The 20,962-nt window shown below is 27.6% G+C and overlaps 4 protein-coding genes across 4 annotated transcripts; 2 read left to right on the top strand and 2 right to left on the bottom strand.

Moving 5' to 3' along the window:
• Positions 1 to 2,131: 2,131 nt before the first annotated feature.
• On the bottom strand, positions 2,132 to 4,350 carry LOC139429576 (transcriptional repressor brinker). The gene has a single exon (XM_071195430.1). The coding sequence runs from the start codon at positions 3,799 to 3,801 to the stop codon at positions 2,698 to 2,700; it is 1,104 nt and encodes a 367-aa protein (XP_071051531.1). The 5' UTR covers positions 3,802 to 4,350; the 3' UTR covers positions 2,132 to 2,697.
• A 4,569-nt stretch (positions 4,351 to 8,919) lies between these two features.
• Positions 8,920 to 10,113, top strand: LOC111416989 (autophagy protein 5). Its single transcript, XM_023049119.2, has 4 exons — positions 8,920 to 9,153; positions 9,209 to 9,414; positions 9,466 to 9,788; positions 9,846 to 10,113. Exons 1-4 carry the CDS (start codon positions 8,998 to 9,000, stop codon positions 9,950 to 9,952), a joined length of 792 nt encoding a protein of 263 aa, XP_022904887.2. The 5' UTR covers positions 8,920 to 8,997; the 3' UTR covers positions 9,953 to 10,113.
• A 3,577-nt stretch (positions 10,114 to 13,690) lies between these two features.
• LOC111416987 (serendipity locus protein alpha) lies at positions 13,691 to 19,933 on the bottom strand. The gene is made up of 6 exons (XM_023049117.2): positions 19,780 to 19,933; positions 19,543 to 19,725; positions 14,855 to 15,458; positions 14,401 to 14,805; positions 14,193 to 14,348; positions 13,691 to 14,138 (listed from the first exon to the last, which is right to left on the bottom strand). Exons 1-6 carry the CDS (start codon positions 19,873 to 19,875, stop codon positions 13,780 to 13,782), a joined length of 1,803 nt encoding a protein of 600 aa, XP_022904885.2. The 5' UTR covers positions 19,876 to 19,933; the 3' UTR covers positions 13,691 to 13,779.
• Positions 19,934 to 19,954: 21 nt separating this feature from the next.
• LOC111416988 (mitochondrial ribosomal protein L2) lies at positions 19,955 to 20,962 on the top strand. The gene has a single exon (XM_023049118.2). It carries the CDS (start codon positions 20,000 to 20,002, stop codon positions 20,885 to 20,887), a length of 888 nt encoding a protein of 295 aa, XP_022904886.1. The 5' UTR covers positions 19,955 to 19,999; the 3' UTR covers positions 20,888 to 20,962.

Genomic DNA, 20,962 nt, shown 5'->3' with positions numbered 1-20,962 from the left:
ATTTTTTTTTTCTATGAATGAAAAATACTAAAATGGACATCTACGACGAATGAGTAAAGAGAGAATCTTTCTTAAGGTTTGGAACTTGGCTTAGGAAAAAATGGATCCAGGATATCAATGTGGAGATGAAGAGCAGAGGACTGGGTGAAGATGATTGGAATGATAAGGACCAGAAATTAGGATACGTTACTTAACAATAAACGTCAAAATGACAGTTACATTGACATAATAAAATATAGATTATTGAAAAAATTTATTTAATTCTTTTAATATTGTTTAATTTATTTAATTAAACAATTTTAATAAAAGTAAATTTGATGGGAGCTTGTTGTACCACGGGACGAAATCATCAATATTCAAAATCTAAATACTACTTACGACTTTTTAGATCAAAAACACTTAATTGATGTTTCAAACGTCATTATTTTAACATTTAAAAAGGTCAAAATTAAATTATGATTTTTTTAACAATAATTTTTGAATAAACCTTAAAACATCTTCGTGAAAACCATATTCGATTATCTAAACGTTAAATAATCAAAAAATTATCTTAAAAATAAATAAAAATAATAAAAATTTAGTTAGGATACGTTACTTAACGTTAAACGTCAAAATGACAGTTACATTGACATAATAAAATATAGATTATTAGAAAAATTTATTTAATTCTTTTAATATTGTTTAATTTATTTAATTAAATAATTTTAATAAAAGTAAATTTGATGGGATTTTGTTGTACCACGGGACAAAATCATCGATTTTCAAGATCTAAGCACTATTTATGACCTTTAAGATTAAAATAGATCAAAAACACTTATTTGACGTTTGAAATGTTTGAACTCGATTAAAAATAGTAAAAAACGAGAAATGCCCGATTTGCGTCTTCAGATGTGCGGCTAAACTCGATATTTCCTAGGTCTAGTGTTAGTTCTAGTTTTACACTAGCACTATCACTAAAACTAACACTTGGCCTAGAACTAGAAACATTCGGGTTTAGCCGTCTTGAGAGACCCGAATGTTTCTAGTTCTCGGTCAAGTGTTAGTTCTAGTGGCAGTTGTAGGTGGCGCTAGTTAACATAAGATATTACTATGTTGTATATTTTTATAGAACTAAAACTAGAACGAGAACCAGAAATATTCGGGTTTAGCCATGAAAAAAAACTTTCAGTAGTCAATGTCAACTTTAATTTTATTATAATATTCGAAATCTTCATAAAATAACCTTTAAAGTGAGTCTAAAGTTGACGCATTTATCTCACAAAACCAAAAAGTTCGAACTTTCAATTTTTAATTTTGACATATTTGTCAACTTCATAAAAAATCCTTTAAAATGAGTCCAAACTCGACATATTTAACTTTAATATTAATGGAAATACAATCACTTCCGGTTTGAAACGTCAACGTCAATTTTGACATATTTGTCATTTTCATTAAAAAACTTTTAAAATGAGTCCAAAGATGACGCACTTATCTCAAAAAACAAAAAAATTAGAATAAAAAAAATTATACCCGAAGTTAGCAACATTGAAGTTTAAATATTAATACCAACCTTAATTTTTATTTTTTTTTATTATATTTTTGTTTTTGTTACAAATATTAACACATTTTATAAAATTAAGAATATGTCAAAATGACATTGACATTCCAAACCGGAAGTTGCTTATATCTCGAGTAATATTGGAAATAAACGTATCATGTTTGGACTCATTTTAAAGGATTTTTCACAACGATTACAAATATGTCAAAATTGAGGTTGACATTTCTAACCGGAAGTTGATCATAACTTCATTAATATTGAAGATAAATATGTCGTGTTTGTACTCATTTTAAAGGATTTTTAATGAAGATTACATATGTCAAAATTGGGGTTGACATTTTAAACTTGAAGTTAGTTATCATGTAATAGAAGTTTTATAACTGAAGTTAATCTAGTGTTAGTCACTTTTCCGCGCTGAATATAATCATTTTGACGTATATAAACGTAAGAATAAAATATTTTTTGTTGTTTTTAAAAAAATAATTTAAGTTAAAACAAATTCATTCAATAAAAATGAATATTTTTTTAAAATTATTTATATTACCTAAATAAGAAAATAGAAAAGATTAAAATAAAATAAAAAATAATTTCCAATTATAATTAAAAGATTCTCTTTATTCTTGATTTTATAAAACATCATCCGAAATATAAAATACAGCATCTATAAAATTCATTTTGTATAATCTTATAATAATGAATTATAATTTTATTATAGTCGTATCCGGATGCGGGGCGCCAAAAAAGCGTTTTAACAATCACAAAATATATCTCGTATTGTTATAATCATTTTTCTTTCTTTATTATTGTAAATCTCTTTCTCTCTTTCTCTAATAAATCATTATATTTATAATAAACTATTTACAGACAAAAAAAAATTGCGAACGAGGTTAGGTCCGCTGGAAGACTCGGTATTCACGGCAGCTGCCTCCTCAATTTTTTCCCCTAACAACTAATAAAAAATCTCGATTTGGCACATCGTGTTTTTATCTCATTAACTAAGTCTCTTTACATTTATAATCTTCATCATACAAGGCACAGAAAAATGAATATCATCAAAAATTATTTTTTTTTTACATTTACAACATTATCATTTCAAAAACAATAATATAATCAATGAGCAAGTCACTATAAGGCATTATTTATTTATTTATAAACGAGACTCAACTCGCCACGTGGATATGATGGTGTTTATCATTTCTTTGTCGCAGCTCATCTTCTTGTTGCAACCATTTCTGCACTTGTCTCCGGTGAACGTTGTATTTACTCGCAACCGCTCTTTGATTACCACGACACAAATCATCGCGATAATACGAATCGATCGCGCTCAATTTAAAATCCAAACTATAACTTTGCCTCTTATTTTCGTTATTATCGTACGATGACGTCACGAACGGTTCCGGACTTGGATATAACGGATATGGATGATAATAATAAATAATCGAATTATTTTTTGGGTGTAATTCTTGAATTGTATATGTTTCGTAAATGTTATTATTGGTTGTTATTGTATTATTATTATTATTATTGTTGTTGTTGGTGTAGTAATCGTAACTATTTGTAGATGGCGTATCTCGACTATTTTCGTTTTCATCGTGTTGGTTTAAATTTAAATCGTCGAGGAGATATGGTTTAAATAATTTAATCGGTTTTGTTTGTCGCAAATCATCTTCGTCGTGATTCGATGATTTTCTTTTTGTTGATAAATCCCAGACGTTTGGTTCCGGTACGTTTGCGATGTTAATATGGACGCGAGATGGCGATAGGTGTGGCGGCGGTGAGGAATGCGGCGGGGAAAGGGGGAAGCACACAGGTGTACACGGCGTCGGTCGTTTGAGCGATAGGTCGATGGGTGAGGCGGGGAAAGAGGATGGGTTTGGATTGGCGACACTCGGGCTACCATGGACGCGATCGTTGCGCGTCGTAAAATCCAACGGGAACACCGTTGTAGTAGTAGTCTCAGTTTCGCATTTCAAGGCCACGTCGCATTTTTTAATCTCTTCCTTACCCTTATTAATATTAACATTAACATTATTCGTCGAAACACTATTTCTTAAATTCCCCTCGACTTGTAACCATTTTTGTATCTGCCTCCGATGTATCCCATACTTCCTCGCAGTCGCTCTTTGATTCCCTTTACAATCAACATCATTTCGATACGAATCCAACACTTGAAGTTTAAAATGAGGCGGGAATATACGTCTTGAGCCGACGCCCGTTTTATTACTCTCCAATTTCTTTAACATTGCGTTTACACCATGCGCCATAACCCCAAAAAAAAAACAATTTTTTTGTTTTATTTTGTTTTAATCAATTTTTTTTTTAAAACACTCGATGAAGAGACAAACGAAAATCACTCCCGACGACGTCGACTACGTAGATCTACCATTTTTCGATTCACGGAACGAAAAAGTAAAACCCCTCCACGATCGGCTGACTAAACTTTATAAAACGCGATTTTAAACAACACTCTTTATCTCCTTTCAACGTAACCTCAAATAAACATCCTTCTTGAAACGTAGGTCGTTTACGAATGGCCGAACTCGAGCGGCGTTTATGAAACAAGTTTAAACGCGACGTTGTCGATTTTCGTTTCGAACAAAAACCGACACTTTTACATAAAAATCGCACTATTTAACTCGCAACACTCTTTGAGTTTCACTTAAAATCGCGCGAAAAGTCGAAAAAAATCCGCGATTTTATCTCGATTTGGGCGATTTTGATTGTTTTTTGATGAACGCTTGGCAACGTGGCGACCGGTCACGCCAGACACAGTGTCGCCAGGCTTGGTCTACCCAGACATAGCGACGCGGGTCCGTCGCAGGCAGGCCCCCGGCCCATTGAGGTCGGTGTATGGAGAGGGGGGGTGGAGAGAGAGGGGGCACGAGGGTCGACGGGACTGGTAAGAGGGGCCCCACGTGGGTGTGCGGGTTAAAGGGGGCGATATAGTCGAGTCTTTTTGCGCCACCGCTACCTGTGAACCGGGGGTCTCTGTTTTTTCAGCTCTCCCAGAACGTGTGGCGCTTCAAAATGTTACAATTACGTAACGGAATCTCAACATAAAGAATTATCTTTTTTTTTCCTATAACAAAATCTATAATTACCAGCTTTAACTCCAAAATAGATCAAAAACACTTAATTGACGTTTGAAATGTCATTATTTTAACACTAAATTAATTAGGATACGTTACTTAACGTTAAACGTCAAAATGACTTTACATTGACATAATAAAATATAGATTATTCGAATTTGTTAATTTATTTAATATGTTGTAATTTTAATTCAATTTTAATAAAAGTAAATTTGATGGGATTTTGTTGTACCTATTTACTCAAAAATATTAAAATAGATCAAAAACACTTAAACGTTTGAAATGTTGTTATTTTCATACTTAAAAAAGTCAAAATTAAATTATGATTTTTTATCAAAAATTTTTAAATAAACCTTAAAATATCTTCGTTAAAACCATATCCGATTATCTAAACGTTAAATAATCAAAAAATTATCTTAAAAAAAAATTAAATTTAATTAGGATACGTTACTTAACGTTAAACGTCAAAATGACATTTACATTGACATAATAAACTATGGATTATTGAAATATTTTCTTTAATATTGTTTATTTTATTTAATTAAACAATTTAATAAAAGTAAATTTGATGGGATTTTGTTGTACCAAAGGACGAAATCATCGATATTTAAGATTAAAACACTACTTACGACCTTTAAGATTAAAATAGATCAAAAACACTTAATTGACGCTTGAAATGTCATTATTTTGACACTGAATTAAATTATAATTTTTTATCAAAAATTTTTAAATAAATCCTAAAAAATCTTCGTTAAAACCAAATCCGATTACCTAAACGTTAAATAATCAAAAAATTATTTTAAAAATAAATAAAATTCAGTTAGGATACGTTACTTAACGTTAAACGTCAAAATGACATTTACATTGACATAATAAAATATGGATTATTAGAAAAATTTATTTAATTCTTTTAATATTGTTTAATTTTAATTAAACAATTTTAATAAAAGTAAATTTGATGGGATTTCGTTGTACCTATTTACTCAAAAATTAAAAAAAATTAAAATAAATCAAAAACACTTAATTGGTGTTTGAAATGTCATTATTTAGACAAAATTAAATTATAATTTTTTATCAAAAATTTTTTAAATAAACCTTAAAATATCTTCGTTAAAACCATATTCGATTATCTAAACGTTAAATAATAAAAAAATTATCTTAAAAATGAATAAAATTCAATCAGGATACGTTACTTAACGTCCAAATGACATTTACATTGACATAATAAAATATGGATTATTAGAAAAATGTATTTAATTCTTTTAATACTGTTTAATTTATTTAATTAAACAATTTTAATAAAAGTAAATTTGATGGGATTTCGTTGTACCTATTTACTCAAAAATATTAAAATAAATCAAAAACACTTAATTGGCGTTTGAAATGTCATTATTTAGACACTTAAAAAAGTCAAAATTAAATTACGATTTTTATCAAAAATTTTTTTAATTAACCTTAAAATATCTTGGTTAAAACCATATTCGATTATCTAAACGTTAAATAATAAAAAAATTATCTTAAAAATGAATAAAATTCAATCAGGATACGTTACTTAACGTCCAAATGACATTTACATTGACATAATAAAATATGGATTATTAGAAAAATGTATTTAATTCTTTTAATACTGTTTAATTTATTTAATTAAACAATTTTAATAAAAGTAAATTTGATGGGATTTCGTTGTACCTATTTACTCAAAAATATTAAAATAAATCAAAAACACTTAATTGGCGTTTGAAATGTCATTATTTAGACACTTAAAAAAGTCAAAATTAAATTACGATTTTTATCAAAAATTTTTTTAATTAACCTTAAAATATCTTGGTTAAAACCATATTCGATTATCTAAACGTTAAATAATAAAAAAATTATCTTAAAAATGAATAAAATTCAATCAGGATACGTTACTTAACGTCCAAATGACATTTACATTGACATAATAAAATATGGATTATTAGAAAAATGTATTTAATTCTTTTAATACTGTTTAATTTATTTAATTAAACAATTTTAATAAAAGTAAATTTGATGGGATTTCGTTGTACCTATTTACTCAAAAATATTAAAATAAATCAAAAACACTTAATTGGCGTTTGAAATGTCATTATTTAGACACTTAAAAAAGTCAAAATTAAATTACGATTTTTATCAAAAATTTTTTTAATTAACCTTAAAATATCTTGGTTAAAACCATATTCGATTATCTAAACGTTAAATAATAAAAAAATTATCTTAAAAATGAATAAAATTCAATCAGGATACGTTACTTAACGTCCAAATGACATTTACATTGACATAATAAAATATGGATTATTAGAAAAATGTATTTAATTCTTTTAATACTGTTTAATTTATTTAATTAAACAATTTTAATAAAAGTAAATTTGATGGGATTTCGTTGTACCTATTTACTCAAAAATATTAAAATAAATCAAAAACACTTAATTGGCGTTTGAAATGTCATTATTTAGACACTTAAAAAAGTCAAAATTAAATTACGATTTTTATCAAAATTTTTTTTAATTAACCTTAAAATATCTTGGTTAAAACCATATTCGATTATCTAAACGTTAAATAATCAAAAAATTATCTTTAAAATAAATAAAATTCAATCAGGATACGTTACTTAAAGTTAAACGTCAAAATGACATTTACATTGACATAATAAACTATGGATTATTAGAAAAATGTATTTAATATTGAATTTATTTAATTAAACAATTTTAATAAAAGTAAATTTGATGGGATTTTGTCGTACCAAAGAACGAAATCATCGATATTTAAAATTTAAACACAACTTACGACTTTTAAGATTAAAATAGATCAAAAACACTTAATTGACGTTTGAAATTTCATTATTTTGACACTAAATTAAATTATTTTTTATCAAAAATTTTTAAATAAACCTTAAAATATTTTCGTTAAAACCGTATTCGATTATCTAAACGTTAAATAATCAAAAAATTATCTTAAAAATGAATAAAATTCAATCAGGATACGTTACTTAATGTTAAACGTCAAAATGACATTTACATTGACATTATTTTAACAATTAATTAATTCATAATTTTTTATAAAATTTTTTTAAATAAACCTTTGTTTAAACCAAATTCGATTATCTAGACATTAAATAATAAAAAAATTATTTTAAAAATAAATAAAATTCAATTAGGATACGTTACTTAACGTTAAACGTCAAAATGACAGTTACATTGACATAAAAAACTATAGATTATTAGAAAAATTTGATTTGTACTATTTAAAAGTTATAATTAAAAGCTTACCTTTGAAAGAAGCAAGAAATGTGTACTTTGAAACAACTAGAAAGGAAGGTGATACGAATACTATTGAGAATGTTCCAATGATACAATTGCAGAACGCGATTCAAGGAATTAAAGATTATGACTTTACTATCGTGTCTTATACCTGCTTGTGTTAAACACGTTCATAAATATCAAGAAGAATTTTCCATAAATTCGGATAAGCATGATTGAGATTTGATTTCAGGTTGGTATCAGTTATCCAGTTCTGCTCCTCTTATTACCTTCACATCTTGTGCTGCCTATCTCATGGATCTAGAGTAAGTTATATAAGTCTATTATGCTTCCTTCACTCGGAAGCATATCTTCGTTTAAATCAAATTCGATTATCTAGGCATTAAATAATAAAAAAATCATCTTAAAAATAAATAAAATTCAATTATGATACATAAACATTAAACGTCAAAATTGACGTTTACATTGACATAATAAAATATAGATTTGTTTGTGTGTTAATTATTGATCGCATCATGTGATTAATGAAAAAATTTATTTAATCCTTTTAATATTGATTAATTTATTTAATATGTTGTAATTTTAATCCAGATTTAATAAAAGAGTAAATTTGGTGGAATTTTGTTGTATCACAAAGTACCTATTTACATAAAAAAAATTCTTGGTAGTGATAAAACCGTTCGAAATTGACTAAAAGATTATCATATCAAGAAGATTTATTAGTTACTACGTGCCTAAAAATCGGATGTAAAAAGTAAAGTACACATCACGAATCACGAGGTCGTCATTTCTATTTATAACTTGGATGATGCCTTATCAATTTTGTTATCGCAAATAACTCAATATGTAATAATAAGTTAAAAAAATCTAATTTAAATTAAACGTTTTATTTTTAATTAAATTTTTAAATTAACTTTTATTTATAATTATTATTAAATTTTTAAAACGTGTTTATCGCGCCATCTATAAATCGACATCCAAAATATTTCATTAATCAACGTCGGTAATGTAGATAATAATTTAAATCATCACCCTTAAAAGACATAACCTAAAAAAATTGTAATAGTTTAAAAATCTTTAAAGTTAACCGATTATGGCTAACGATAGGGAAGTTCTACGTGAAATATGGGAAGGAAAACTCCCCGTTTGTTTCACTTTAAATCCGGATGAAGTGCGAGATCTCCAACAACCCGATCCGTTTTATGTTCTCGTACCGAGGCTTAGTTATTTTCCCCTCGTAACCGATAAGGTAAAATATTAATCAATTTTTTTAATTTTATAAGCAAATTTTTGTATTAATTTAGGTTAAAAAACACCTTATTCGATTTGTTAATGAAGAAAGTCAAGATCAAGATATGTGGTTAGAATACGACGGTCAACCGATTAAATGGCACTTCCCGATTGGGGTACTTTTCGATTTATTAATGGGTGATGATGTCCAATTACCTTGGAATATTATAGTTCATTTCGAGAAATTTCCCGAAAATAAAATCTTTAGGTTCAATAATAAGTGAGAATTAAAAAAAAATTTTTTTTTGAGGTTATAATTTTTGATTTTTAGGGAAGCTATAGAAGCTTTTTTTATGGCTTGTGTTAAAGAAGCTGATAATTTGAAGCATCGAGGGGTTGTGATTAATGGGATGCAAAAAAAGGATCATAATCAACTTTGGTTGGGTTTACAAAACGATAAATTTGATCAATTTTGGGCTGTTAATCGAAAATTAATGGATGCTTCATCGGAACAAGATTCCTTTAAACACATTCCGTTTAAATTTTATATTGATGATGGTTATAGACAGAAATTGGTGAAACCAACCACAGAGGATGGTCAAAGGAGAACACTTCAAGATCTTTTAGAAGAGGTGTTTCCAAATAAAAAAGATTGTAAGTAAAAAATTAAATTAAAATTAATAAATAATTTATTGTATTGATTTTTTTTAGTGCGTGTAAGAACTCACGGGGTTTTACCACCTTTATCTACACCATTACAGTGGATGTCTGAGCATTTAAGTTATCCAGATAACTTTCTACATCTATGTTTAGCTTAAAAAAGATTTCTTTTTAAATCTTTTTTATTAAAAATTAAAGACTTTGTTTCTCTATAATTATTTTTTGCATAAGAAATGTGGCTGTTAAATTAGTTTATTTAAATTTAATGTAACGAAAAACGTATTTTTTAAGATTTATTCATAAATATTTTTGTATTCAACTTTATGTTTATTTTAAAACATTTTTTATATTATTTGCTAAAGAATACTTTCAAAAATCAATGCAATTATATTAATTTCGTATTTTACACAATTATAATAAAAAAAAGTGAGGTTAGAACTCATAAAAACATAAAACAACTTTAAGTTGGCAACCATGAACACGATTTTATTTAAAAATGTTTTAAATCTAACCTAAAAATCATTTTAATTAATAAATTAATGATAATTCATTCGTAAAATAGGAAATTTCTTCAATTTTTTGATATTAAATTATAGTTGCTCACAAAATTAAGTATATTGGGTGAATATTTTAAATGGTTATTAATTTATTTTGAAGTTTGTGACATATACAGTGACGGACAAAAGTCTACACTACATACAGGTCAAACAGTATTGAATTATGAGGTTTTTGTAAAACATAATAAGATAACTGACTGTACAAAGAATTCTACTCGATAATGGGGTTTTCTGCTGATTTTAGAAACAAATCGTCGTCTTAGACTAGAATTTGCTCAATCTCATGTCGACAAGAGATTGGATTTCTAGTGTAGGGTTTTGTTTACTGACTAGTCGAAATACAATATTTTTGGAAATGATGGTCGGGCAAAAATTTGGAGGAAAGGAGTAACAAGAGGGTCAGGAGTAAAGAGTAACACCAACAGAGAGAATGATGAACTCACCCAAATATGGAAGATATTACTGGTCTGCTTCCAGAAGACCAATTACTTCCCGTGGAACACTATATATTGCTGGCAGAAGATGCTAATAGAATGCTAGATTCTGTTTACAGAAGAAACTTCTAATAGAAGGCTTAATATTGCTTACAATAACTATATTCTGAACTCCAACTAACAAAAGAATGGGTTCTGCTGTCAGAAGGCTAGATAGTGTTAATAGAAGATTAGATACTGCAACCTCATAACTTATTACTGTATGCAGACATTTGTCTACCACTGTATGTATTAACAACAATTTTGTTAACTAAATTGATGAAAATAATTCAATTTTCCAAATAATATAATCACAATATTAACAATAATAAGTAATAACAAATGATACGAAATTCACTCCATAAAATTGAGTATACAGTTAAGTAGTGATTAAATTTAGGTTGGTATTATGTTTTAATACGCTGTAGTTTTAGTTGTTTTAAAGTACTGTATAATAACCATTCCTTCACAAGGTATACATCATACCTTTTAAGATCATTATCTTGTTGGAACCAGAACACAGTGGGAAGGTTGGGTTTTTGAGAGTTTTGATATAAATTACGTTTTAAAATATCACTATGTTTAACTGTTCCCACCAAATTCTTGATTTTGAGCTCACAATTTGGTTTTTTCCAAACTATTTGCCTTCTATCTGAACCTCAAAGGTTAATTTTAGTCTCATCAGTGAACATTACACTTTCCCAAAAGTGTTACAACCATATTTGATTATCTAAACGTTAAATAATCGAAAAATTATCTTAAAAATAAATAAAATTCAGTTAGGATACGTTACTTAACGTTAAACGTCAAAATGACATTTACATTGACATAATAAAATGTAGATTATTTGAGAAATTGATTTAATTCTTTTAATATTGTTTAATTATTTAATTAAACAATTTTAATAAAAATAAATTTGATTGGATTTTGTTCTACCAAAAGACGAAATCATCGATACTCAAGATCTAAACACTACTTACGACATTTAAGATTAAAATAGATCAAAAACATTTAATTGACGTTTAAAATGTCATTATTTTGACACTAAATTAAATTATAATTTTTTATCAAATTTTTTTTTAAATAAATCTTACAATTTCTTCGTTAAAACCATATTGGATTATCTAAACGTTAAATAATCAAAAAATTATCTTAAAAATAAATAAAATTCAGTTAGGATACGTTACTTAACGTTAAACGTCAAAATGACATTTACATTGACATAATAAAATGTAGATTATTGGAAAAATTTATTTAATTCTTTTAATATTGTTTAATCTATTTAATTAAACAATTTTAATAATTTGGAATGTCATTGTTGGAACCAGAACACAGTAGGAAGGTTGACTTTTTGAAAGCTTTGACATAAATTACGTTTTAAAGTATCCAAGTAACTAAATTTTGTCATATTTCTCTCAATAAACCCCAAAGATTAATTTTAGTCTCATTGTCATTTAGTCCCTTATTGTAAAACTTGAACACAGTAAAATCTACACCTTTCTGTGACTTAAAGAGTCTACAAAATTTAAGTTTTAGCTTATGATTGTTACAGGTTCTATAGCTGTAATATCTCTGTGGACAGTATATTTATCTACATTGTTGTGCAAGTGCAACAGACACTCCAATATAAATAGCTAGGGAAATGTTAGTATTTTTTGATCTATAAAGAATTCATGGCACTCGTCTCGTTACTTCTGATCACATATGGCACGTCGCTGCAGCCGAAAAACCCTAGACCAACCCGAGCAGTTCCTCCAGGCCAACAGAGAATATGATAATAGCGATTGACACAGTGCAAAGTCAGCAATTTTATTCGATTTTTATGTCAAAAAACGCCAATTTCAGAAACATTTACTTTCTAACCAAATAAGGTTGGTATAACTGATAAATGTGTTACAATTGTTTATGGAATATGACTTTGAGATTAATAACAAAAATTTTTTGTCAGAAACATTTCCTTTCATCTATTATCATTCTCGGAATTTTATTCGATTTTTATGCCAAAAACGCCAATTTCAAAAAAATTTAATTTCTAACCAAATACTGTTAGTGTAACTGATCAATGTGTTACAATAATTTATGGAATATGTCTTTAGGTTGATAAGGAACATTTTTTGTCCTAAACATTTTCTTCCATCTCTTTTCATTCTCATACTTTTATCCGATTTTTATGCAAAAAGCGTCAATTTCAGAAACATTTACTTTCTAACCAAATAGGGTTGGTATAACTGATCAATGTGTTACAATTATTTATGGAATATGTCTTTAGGTTGATAAGAAACATTTTTTGTCCGAAACATTTTCTTCCATCTCTTTTCATTCTCAGACTTTTATCCGATTTTTATGCAAAAAACGTCAATTTCAAAAACATTTACTTTCTAATCAAATAAAGTTGGTATAATTGATCAATGTGTTACAATTGCTTACGGAATGTGTCTTTAGGTTCATAAGGGACATATTCCGTTTTCCTGAACACCCCTGTATATATGGCGGAGTATCTTTCTTTCAAAGCAGTCCAACAGGTTTTCGTCATTTTTTGTCATCAGTTTTGTTGGTTACTACGCCTGACATTTATACTTTTCTCAGTCTGGGTTCCAAAGTATACAAATTCCGTTACACCTTTGAACATGTATGGTTCATTAATCAGATCTTCAAGTGGTGTTAGCTGAGCGTTATTAGGAACCTTCATGTATTTTGTATTGGGCGTATTTAGATCTTGTCTCCAATGCTTTGAAGGCCTCTATGAGGTCCCTTTTTGTTTTTGCAATTGTATCTATTTGCTATACCTACTCAATTCTCTTACAGCCTTCTCCAGACTTATGTTATCTTAATCACTTTTGCTTAACTGTATACTTAATTTTATGGCGTGAATTTCGTATCATTATTAATTTATCTATCTTCCATTCCCCTGTATACTCAATTTTATGATTTATTTAAACTTTTTTATATTAATAATTAAAACGTATTACTAAACGAACTCGAAATATTATCTAACTCATTAAGAATATCTGTAATTTGCAAATCGCTTTGTTTCGAGTCCAAATCACTCTCAACTTTTGAATAAGAAAAATGTAAATTTCTTAAATGGATTGTTTTAAGAAGCGGCATGGGTCGGTTAAGATCTAATTTTTTAGTGCATTTTACCAAAGATGTCTGACAATTTCTTGTCGATAATTTTTTAGATGGTGTTTTATACAAAATACTCCTTTCAGTTAAAATTTCTTTCCCTCTATCGACAAATTGGTTTAATTTCTTATTATCATCATCAAAAAACGAGTCGGTTTTATCGTTTAGACCCCCAGGAGAATTTAAATCTAAAAAAACGTAAAATAAATAAAAAATAAATTAAAAAAAAATTAAAATTATACCGTTTTTTAAATCCGTATTTGATAAACTAAATAATAACTTTCGGACGGTTCCTTTTAAAATTTTAACCCTCTTAAAAACACGTTGAATGTTATTCGCTTCTATTTCCGATTTATTGACTAATAATAAAATATTCGCACTTTTTATTTCGTTTAAAACTAGAAAGAAAATAAAATAATCTTTTATAGACCTCAAAAAATTTCAATTTACTTAATTTAACTTCATTTAAATTTTTTTCAATATCCTTTTTATTATCTAAATCCATTTCTTTAATCGAAATTCCGATTAAATCGACTAAAATCCAATTTTCTTTTATGATAACTTTAAATTTATCTGAATAACTTATTTTTGTACTCTCATTTTTTAAATAATCATTGATCTCGATTATGTGTAATTTTAATTCTTCGTAAACGACCTGGCAAAAAGCGAACGGATCGATAATGTTATAAATTAATTCTTTAAGATTATTTGCTTGTTGGATCCAAAATTGTTCGAGAAGGTACGAATAATTTTTTGATTGTAAATTAGGATTGAGTAATAAACGATTAAAACTTGGTACTAATTCACCTTCCAAAGCTTCTAAACTCGCCAAACAACTTTCCATTTGTATCCCAACTAAAATTAATAATAAATCATAAAAAATTTTAAACTAAAGATAAATTACTTTTGATTTGAGGCGATGCCGCAATAGCAAATAACCCAACTTGCATGATTCGATCGACGTGATTATCCAAATTAATTATTAATTCGTCAAATTGTTCCTCGTCTTTTTCTTTATTTAAACAAAAATTGTTTAAATCGAGTACCGGTTTTGTGTAATCACAAAAAACTTTTAAACTTAATTTTAACACGGCAAAATTAACCTTTTTTTCTAATACACACAACTTATCGTAACAACAATCGATAAAAAGGTTACAAAAATTAATTTTAATTTCGTCTTTATTTAATTCGACAAGTAAACTTTCAAGTTCCTCCAAAACCGCTTTGCTATTTCCCTTAATTACTTTCGAATCGTCTATCGATGAAACTTGAGCGATCGACATTGCGTAACAAAGAACTTCTTCGATGCAATCTTTAGCGGCGTGATAATTTTTAATCAGATCGTTTTTATTATTAATCTCGGCGTTAATTTGTGAGAGCTTATCCAGCGAGAGATCCATGTATTTTAAAAAAGAACCGTTCGGTTTATTTAAACGATCGTTTATGAGAATTAGAGAGATTCCTTCGAAACATGTTTGTAGCTGTTTAATCACAAAATATCTCGCTTCCTAAATCAATTATGATTAATAATTATTGTTATTATAAAAAAATAAAGTATTCAAGAAACACCATGTCGCTTAAAAATCGAAAATTTCTTTTTAATCGACGGGAAATCGCTCAAGTAAGCCGTTACAAATAAAAAAAAATGCGGAAAAGTGTAAAATTTACCGAAAAATCACGAAACATACATCAGGTCAACCTCAATTTCGACATATTTGTAATCTTCATTAAAAATCCTTTAAAATGAGTACAAACACGATATATTTATCTTCAATATTAACGAAGTTATGGTGAACTTCCGGTTAGAAATGTCAATCTCAATTTTGACATATTTGTAATCGTCGTGAAAAATCCTTTAAATTGAGCCCAAACATGATACGTTTAATTCCAATATTACCCGAGATATAAGCAACTTCCGGTTTGAAATGTCAATGTCATTTTGATATATTTTTAATTTTATAAAATGTCTTAAAATTTGTCACAAAAACAAAAATATAATTAAAAAAATCAAAAATTAAGGTTGGTTTTAATATTTAAAAATTAAATTGCTATCTTCATTGTTGCTAACTTCGGGTGTAATGTTTTTTATTCTAACTTTTTTGTTTTTTGAGATAAGTGCGTCATGTTTGGACTCATTTTAAAGGTTATTTTATAAAGATTACGAATGTGATAATAAAATTAAAGTTGACATTAACACCTGAAAATTGTTTCTTACTAGTGTAAAATAGCAACCTCAATTTTGACATATTTGTAATCTTCATTAAAAATCCTTTAAAATGAGTACAAACACGATATATTTATCTTCAATATTAACGAAGTTATGGTGAACTTTCGGTTAGAAATGTCAACCTCAATTTTGACATATTTGTAATCGTCGTGAAAAATCCTTTAAAATGAGTCAAAACATGATACGTTTAATTCCAATATTACTCGAGATATAAGCAACTTCCGGTTTGAAATGTCAATGTCATTTTGATATATTTTTAATTTTATAAAATGTCTTAAAATTTGTCACAAAAACAAAAATATAATTAAAAAAATCAAAAATTAAGGTTGGTTTTAATATTTAAAAATTAAATTGCTATCTTCATTGTTGCTAACTTCGGGTGTAATGTTTTTTATTCTAACTTTTTTGTTTTTTGAGATAAGTGCGTCATGTTTGGACTCATTTTAAGGGTTATTTTATAAAGATTACGAATATGATAATAAAATTAAAGTTGACATTAACACCTGAAAGTTTTTTCTTACCCGTGTAAAATGTCAACCTCAATTTTGACATATTTGTAATCTTCATTAAAATTCCTTTAAAATGAATATAAACAGGACATATTTATCTTCAATATTAACGAAGTTATGGTCAACTTCCGGTTAGAAATGTCAACCTCAATTTTGACATATTTGTAATCGTCATGAAAAATCCTTTAAAATGAGCCCAAACATGATACGTTTAATTCCAATATTACCCGAGATATAAGCAACTTCCGGTTTGAAATGTCAATATCATTTTGATATATTCTTAATTTTATAAAATCTCTTAAAATTTGTCACAAAAACAAAAATATAATAAAAAAAATTCATTAATTAAGGTTGGTATTAATATTTAAAAATTAAATTGCTATTTTCATTGTTGCTAACTTCGGGTTTAACGTTTTTTATACTAACTTTTTTGTTTTTTGAGATAAGTGCGTCATGTTTGGACTCATTTTAAGGGTTATTTTATAAAGATTACGAATATGATAATAAAATTAAAGTTGACATTAACACCTGAAAGTTTTTTCTTACCCGTGTAAAATGTCAACCTCAATTTTGACATATTTGTAATCTTCATTAAAATTCCTTTAAAATGAATATAAACAGGACATATTTATCTTCAATATTAACGAAGTTATGGTCAACTTCCGGTTAGAAATGTCAACCTCAATTTTGACATATTTGTAATCGTCATGAAAAATCCTTTAAAATGAGCCCAAACATGATACGTTTAATTCCAATATTACCCGAGATATAAGCAACTTCCGGTTTGAAATGTCAATATCATTTTGATATATTCTTAATTTTATAAAATCTCTTAAAATTTGTCACAAAAACAAAAATATAATAAAAAAAATTCATTAATTAAGGTTGGTATTAATATTTAAAAATTAAATTGCTATTTTCATTGTTGCTAACTTCGGGTTTAACGTTTTTTATACTAACTTTTTTGTTTTTTGAGATAAGTGCGTCATGTTTGGACTCATTTTAAGGGTTATTTTATAAAGATTACGAATATGATAATAAAATTAAAGTTGACATTAACACCTGAAAGTTTTTTCTTACCCGTGTAAAATGTCAACCTCAATTTTGACATATTTGTAATCTTCATTAAAATTCCTTTAAAATGAATATAAACAGGACATATTTATCTTCAATATTAACGAAGTTATGGTCAACTTCCGGTTAGAAATGTCAACCTCAATTTTGACATATTTGTAATCGTCATGAAAAATCCTTTAAAATGAGCCCAAACATGATACGTTTAATTCCAATATTACCCGAGATATAAGCAACTTCCGGTTTGAAATGTCAATATCATTTTGATATATTCTTAATTTTATAAAATCTCTTAAAATTTGTCACAAAAACAAAAATATAATAAAAAAAATTCATTAATTAAGGTTGGTATTAATATTTAAAAATTAAATTGCTATTTTCATTGTTGCTAACTTCGGGTTTAACGTTTTTTATACTAACTTTTTTGTTTTTTGAGATAAGTGCGTCATGTTTGGACTCATTTTAAAGGTTATTTTATAAAGATTACGAATGTGATAATAAAATTAAAGTTGACATTAACACCTGAAAGTTTTTTCTTACTCGTGTAAAATGTCAACCTCAATTTTGACATATTTGTAATTTCCATTAAAATGAATATAAACACGACATATTTATCTTCAATATTAACGAAGTTATGGTCAACTTCCGGTTATAAATGTCAACCTCAATTTTGACATATTTGTAATCGTCAACTTCCGGTTTGAAATGTCAATGTCATTTTGATATGTTCTTAATTTTATAAAATGTCTCAAAATTTGTCACAAAAACAAAAATATAATTAAAAAAATTCATAAATTAAGGTTGGTATTAATATTTAAAAATTAAGTTGCTATCTTCATTGTTGCTAACTTCGGGTTTAACGTTTTTTATTCTAACTTTTTTGTCTTTTGAGATAAGTGCGTCATGTTTGGACTCGTTTTAAAGGTTATTTTATAAAGATTACGAATACAATAATAAAATTAACGTTGAAAATAATTTTTCATAAAGAAACAAAGGAATTTGTCAAAAATGAAATTAAAAACATTAAAAAGAAATAGATGAACTGCCTCCAATAACTACGGAATTATTCCTTATTTTCTTTAACCATCGATGGTAAAATTAAATCAAAAGAATGACACAGATGTCGTATTAAAAGGAGTTATAAAAGAAGATAAGTTGGAATATGGAATTTCAAGCCTCCATGCGTGAATAAAAGCGTTTGAATACATTTTACATATTGCATACAGATTAGAGATATGTAATAGAAATACCAGAAAATTCTGGTTGATATGCTTAGCCAGGTTTTGAGACAACCAATGACAGCAATACAGCCAGACGTTTTTTCAGAAGTCCTGAATTAGCTTCTTAAATCACAGGAGTGAATGAAAATTTTATAAAATAGCGTACAATTCAAATCTTATTGTATAGATATTGCAAGGATTTATGTTAATTTGTATCCTTGGTATTATATGCCACAAAATTTACATAAAATATTACTTCATGGGGCTGATCTAATCAAAAGAATCGGTTTTACCTATCCGACAAATGCCCGAAGAGGTACAAGAATCGCGAAATAAAGATCCAAAGCAATATAGGCGACGTTAAAACATCGACATCATACAGACAGAAGTTAAAAAAATGATTAAATATAGCTTAAATGATAGTAGTGACATCAACAATTATATCAAAAACCTTTGCCTTAAAGCATTTCTTCATTTATTTATATTTTATAGGTTAATTTTCTTTTATTTTACTACTTTTTCAGTTAAGCCACATGATGATTCTTGAATTTTTCCTCCTTACATGAATCATTTCCTTTATATCATTTTCGTGCAAAAATATTTTAATTAACAACGATAATAAAGTTGTTAATTGTTGCAAGTAAAGTAATAGGGATCGTTTAACATCTTTCACATAATCCAAACTCGATTTTTTAATTAAATTTGCTACGGTCATCAATAAATCCGACAAAATAACACAGAATTCCTAAAAAAAAATTTCAACATAACCTCAAATTTAAACATTTTTGTTCACTTTTACATTGAACCAATCAACTTTTGATTTATACGAATACGCTGTATTAATCGAATTAAATTTTTCTAAACAAACACCGATTTTCTCACTTACATCACTCATTATTAACTTTTAAAAATAATTTAAGCCAAATCAAACCGTTATTTTGTATACAACTTGAATAAATGTCAAAAAACAGGTTATCCAACTTCAAATAAAATAAACTCACTAAAAAGTTAACCTAAAAATGGCAATTTTAATAAACGCACTTCAAAAGTTATCTTTAATTGAATTACCATTAAATCCAAGAATTTTACCATCGGTGAGATGTATGAAATGGATAATTAAACCGGAAATTGGTAAAGGGGTGGCTTTTCGAAGAAAAATTCATTATCCCAAAGAATACACGGTTAAGCCCTTAGAAGTGACTAATTTAGGGGGGAGAGACCCCGAAACGGGGCGGATGGTTGTAAGAGGAATCGGGGGTGGAATAAAACACAAATACCATTGGATACAATGGCAAAGATATGGTCCAAAAGATGAAAGTGAGCCTATTGTTGAAAAAGTAATAAAAATTTTAAAAGATGGGTGTCGTACATCTTTGGTGGCTTTAGTTGCTCGCGACGATGAAATGAGATACATTTTAGCCCCTCATGGTTTAAAAGAGGGTGATTTAATTCGCACTTCAAGTTATATCCCAAGAATTCCAGTTCGTGCTAATATCGGTGATGCTTTTCCTTTGGGTGCTCTTCCCATTGGAATACAAGTACATTGTGTTGAAAAATATCCAGGTCTTGGTGGATTTTTGGTTCATGCAGCTGGTTCAGCCGCCACGATAACAAGAAAAGATAGTAATAATCGAGTTGTTATACAATTACCAAGCAAAAGGGAATTTTCTTTACCAGAAAATTGTATGTGTACAGTTGGGAGGTTAAGTAATATAACGCATAATATTACACCGATTGGTACTGCACAAAAAAATAGGGAACTTGGGAATAGACCTCGATCGGGATTGTGGCAAAGAAAAACCGGACGATTTGGGAGAAAAATTAGGCAACCTCCAGCACTTAGAACTGTGGTGTCTAAAGAAAAACAAGTTGGGGCGATTCGATTAACATTACCGGGTTTGCCATAAATTAAATATGTACACATATTTATAATAATAAAAGTTACAAGTCAATAAAATTTGTATAAATTGTTAATAATCCAA

Source organism: Onthophagus taurus, chromosome 3 (genome assembly GCF_036711975.1).
Source record: "Onthophagus taurus isolate NC chromosome 3, IU_Otau_3.0, whole genome shotgun sequence".
Lineage (NCBI taxonomy): Eukaryota > Metazoa > Arthropoda > Insecta > Coleoptera > Scarabaeidae > Onthophagus > Onthophagus taurus.
This window is presented reverse-complemented; position numbering and strand designations above follow the sequence as displayed.

What these genes read in the sequence shown, in the direction of transcription:
- LOC139429576 (XM_071195430.1), bottom strand. Translation starts at nt 3,801, where the DNA reads ATGGCGCATGGTGTAAACGCAATGTTAAAGAAATTGGAGAGTAATAAA.
- LOC111416988 (XM_023049118.2), top strand. Translation starts at nt 20,000, where the DNA reads ATGGCAATTTTAATAAACGCACTTCAAAAGTTATCTTTAATTGAATTA.
- LOC111416989 (XM_023049119.2), top strand. Translation starts at nt 8,998, where the DNA reads ATGGCTAACGATAGGGAAGTTCTACGTGAAATATGGGAAGGAAAACTC. An exon ending in TTCCCCTCGTAACCGATAAG is followed by an intron (nt 9,154 to 9,208) that starts GTAAAATATTAA and finishes GTATTAATTTAG; the next exon opens with GTTAAAAAACACCTTATTCG. An exon ending in ATCTTTAGGTTCAATAATAA is followed by an intron (nt 9,415 to 9,465) that starts GTGAGAATTAAA and finishes TTTGATTTTTAG; the next exon opens with GGAAGCTATAGAAGCTTTTT.
- LOC111416987 (XM_023049117.2), bottom strand. Translation starts at nt 19,875, where the DNA reads ATGAGTGATGTAAGTGAGAAAATCGGTGTTTGTTTAGAAAAATTTAAT. An exon ending in ATATAAAGGAAATGATTCAT is followed by an intron (nt 15,459 to 19,542) that starts GTAAGGAGGAAA and finishes TAATTGATTTAG; the next exon opens with GAAGCGAGATATTTTGTGAT. An exon ending in GGCATCGCCTCAAATCAAAA is followed by an intron (nt 14,806 to 14,854) that starts GTAATTTATCTT and finishes TATTAATTTTAG; the next exon opens with TTGGGATACAAATGGAAAGT.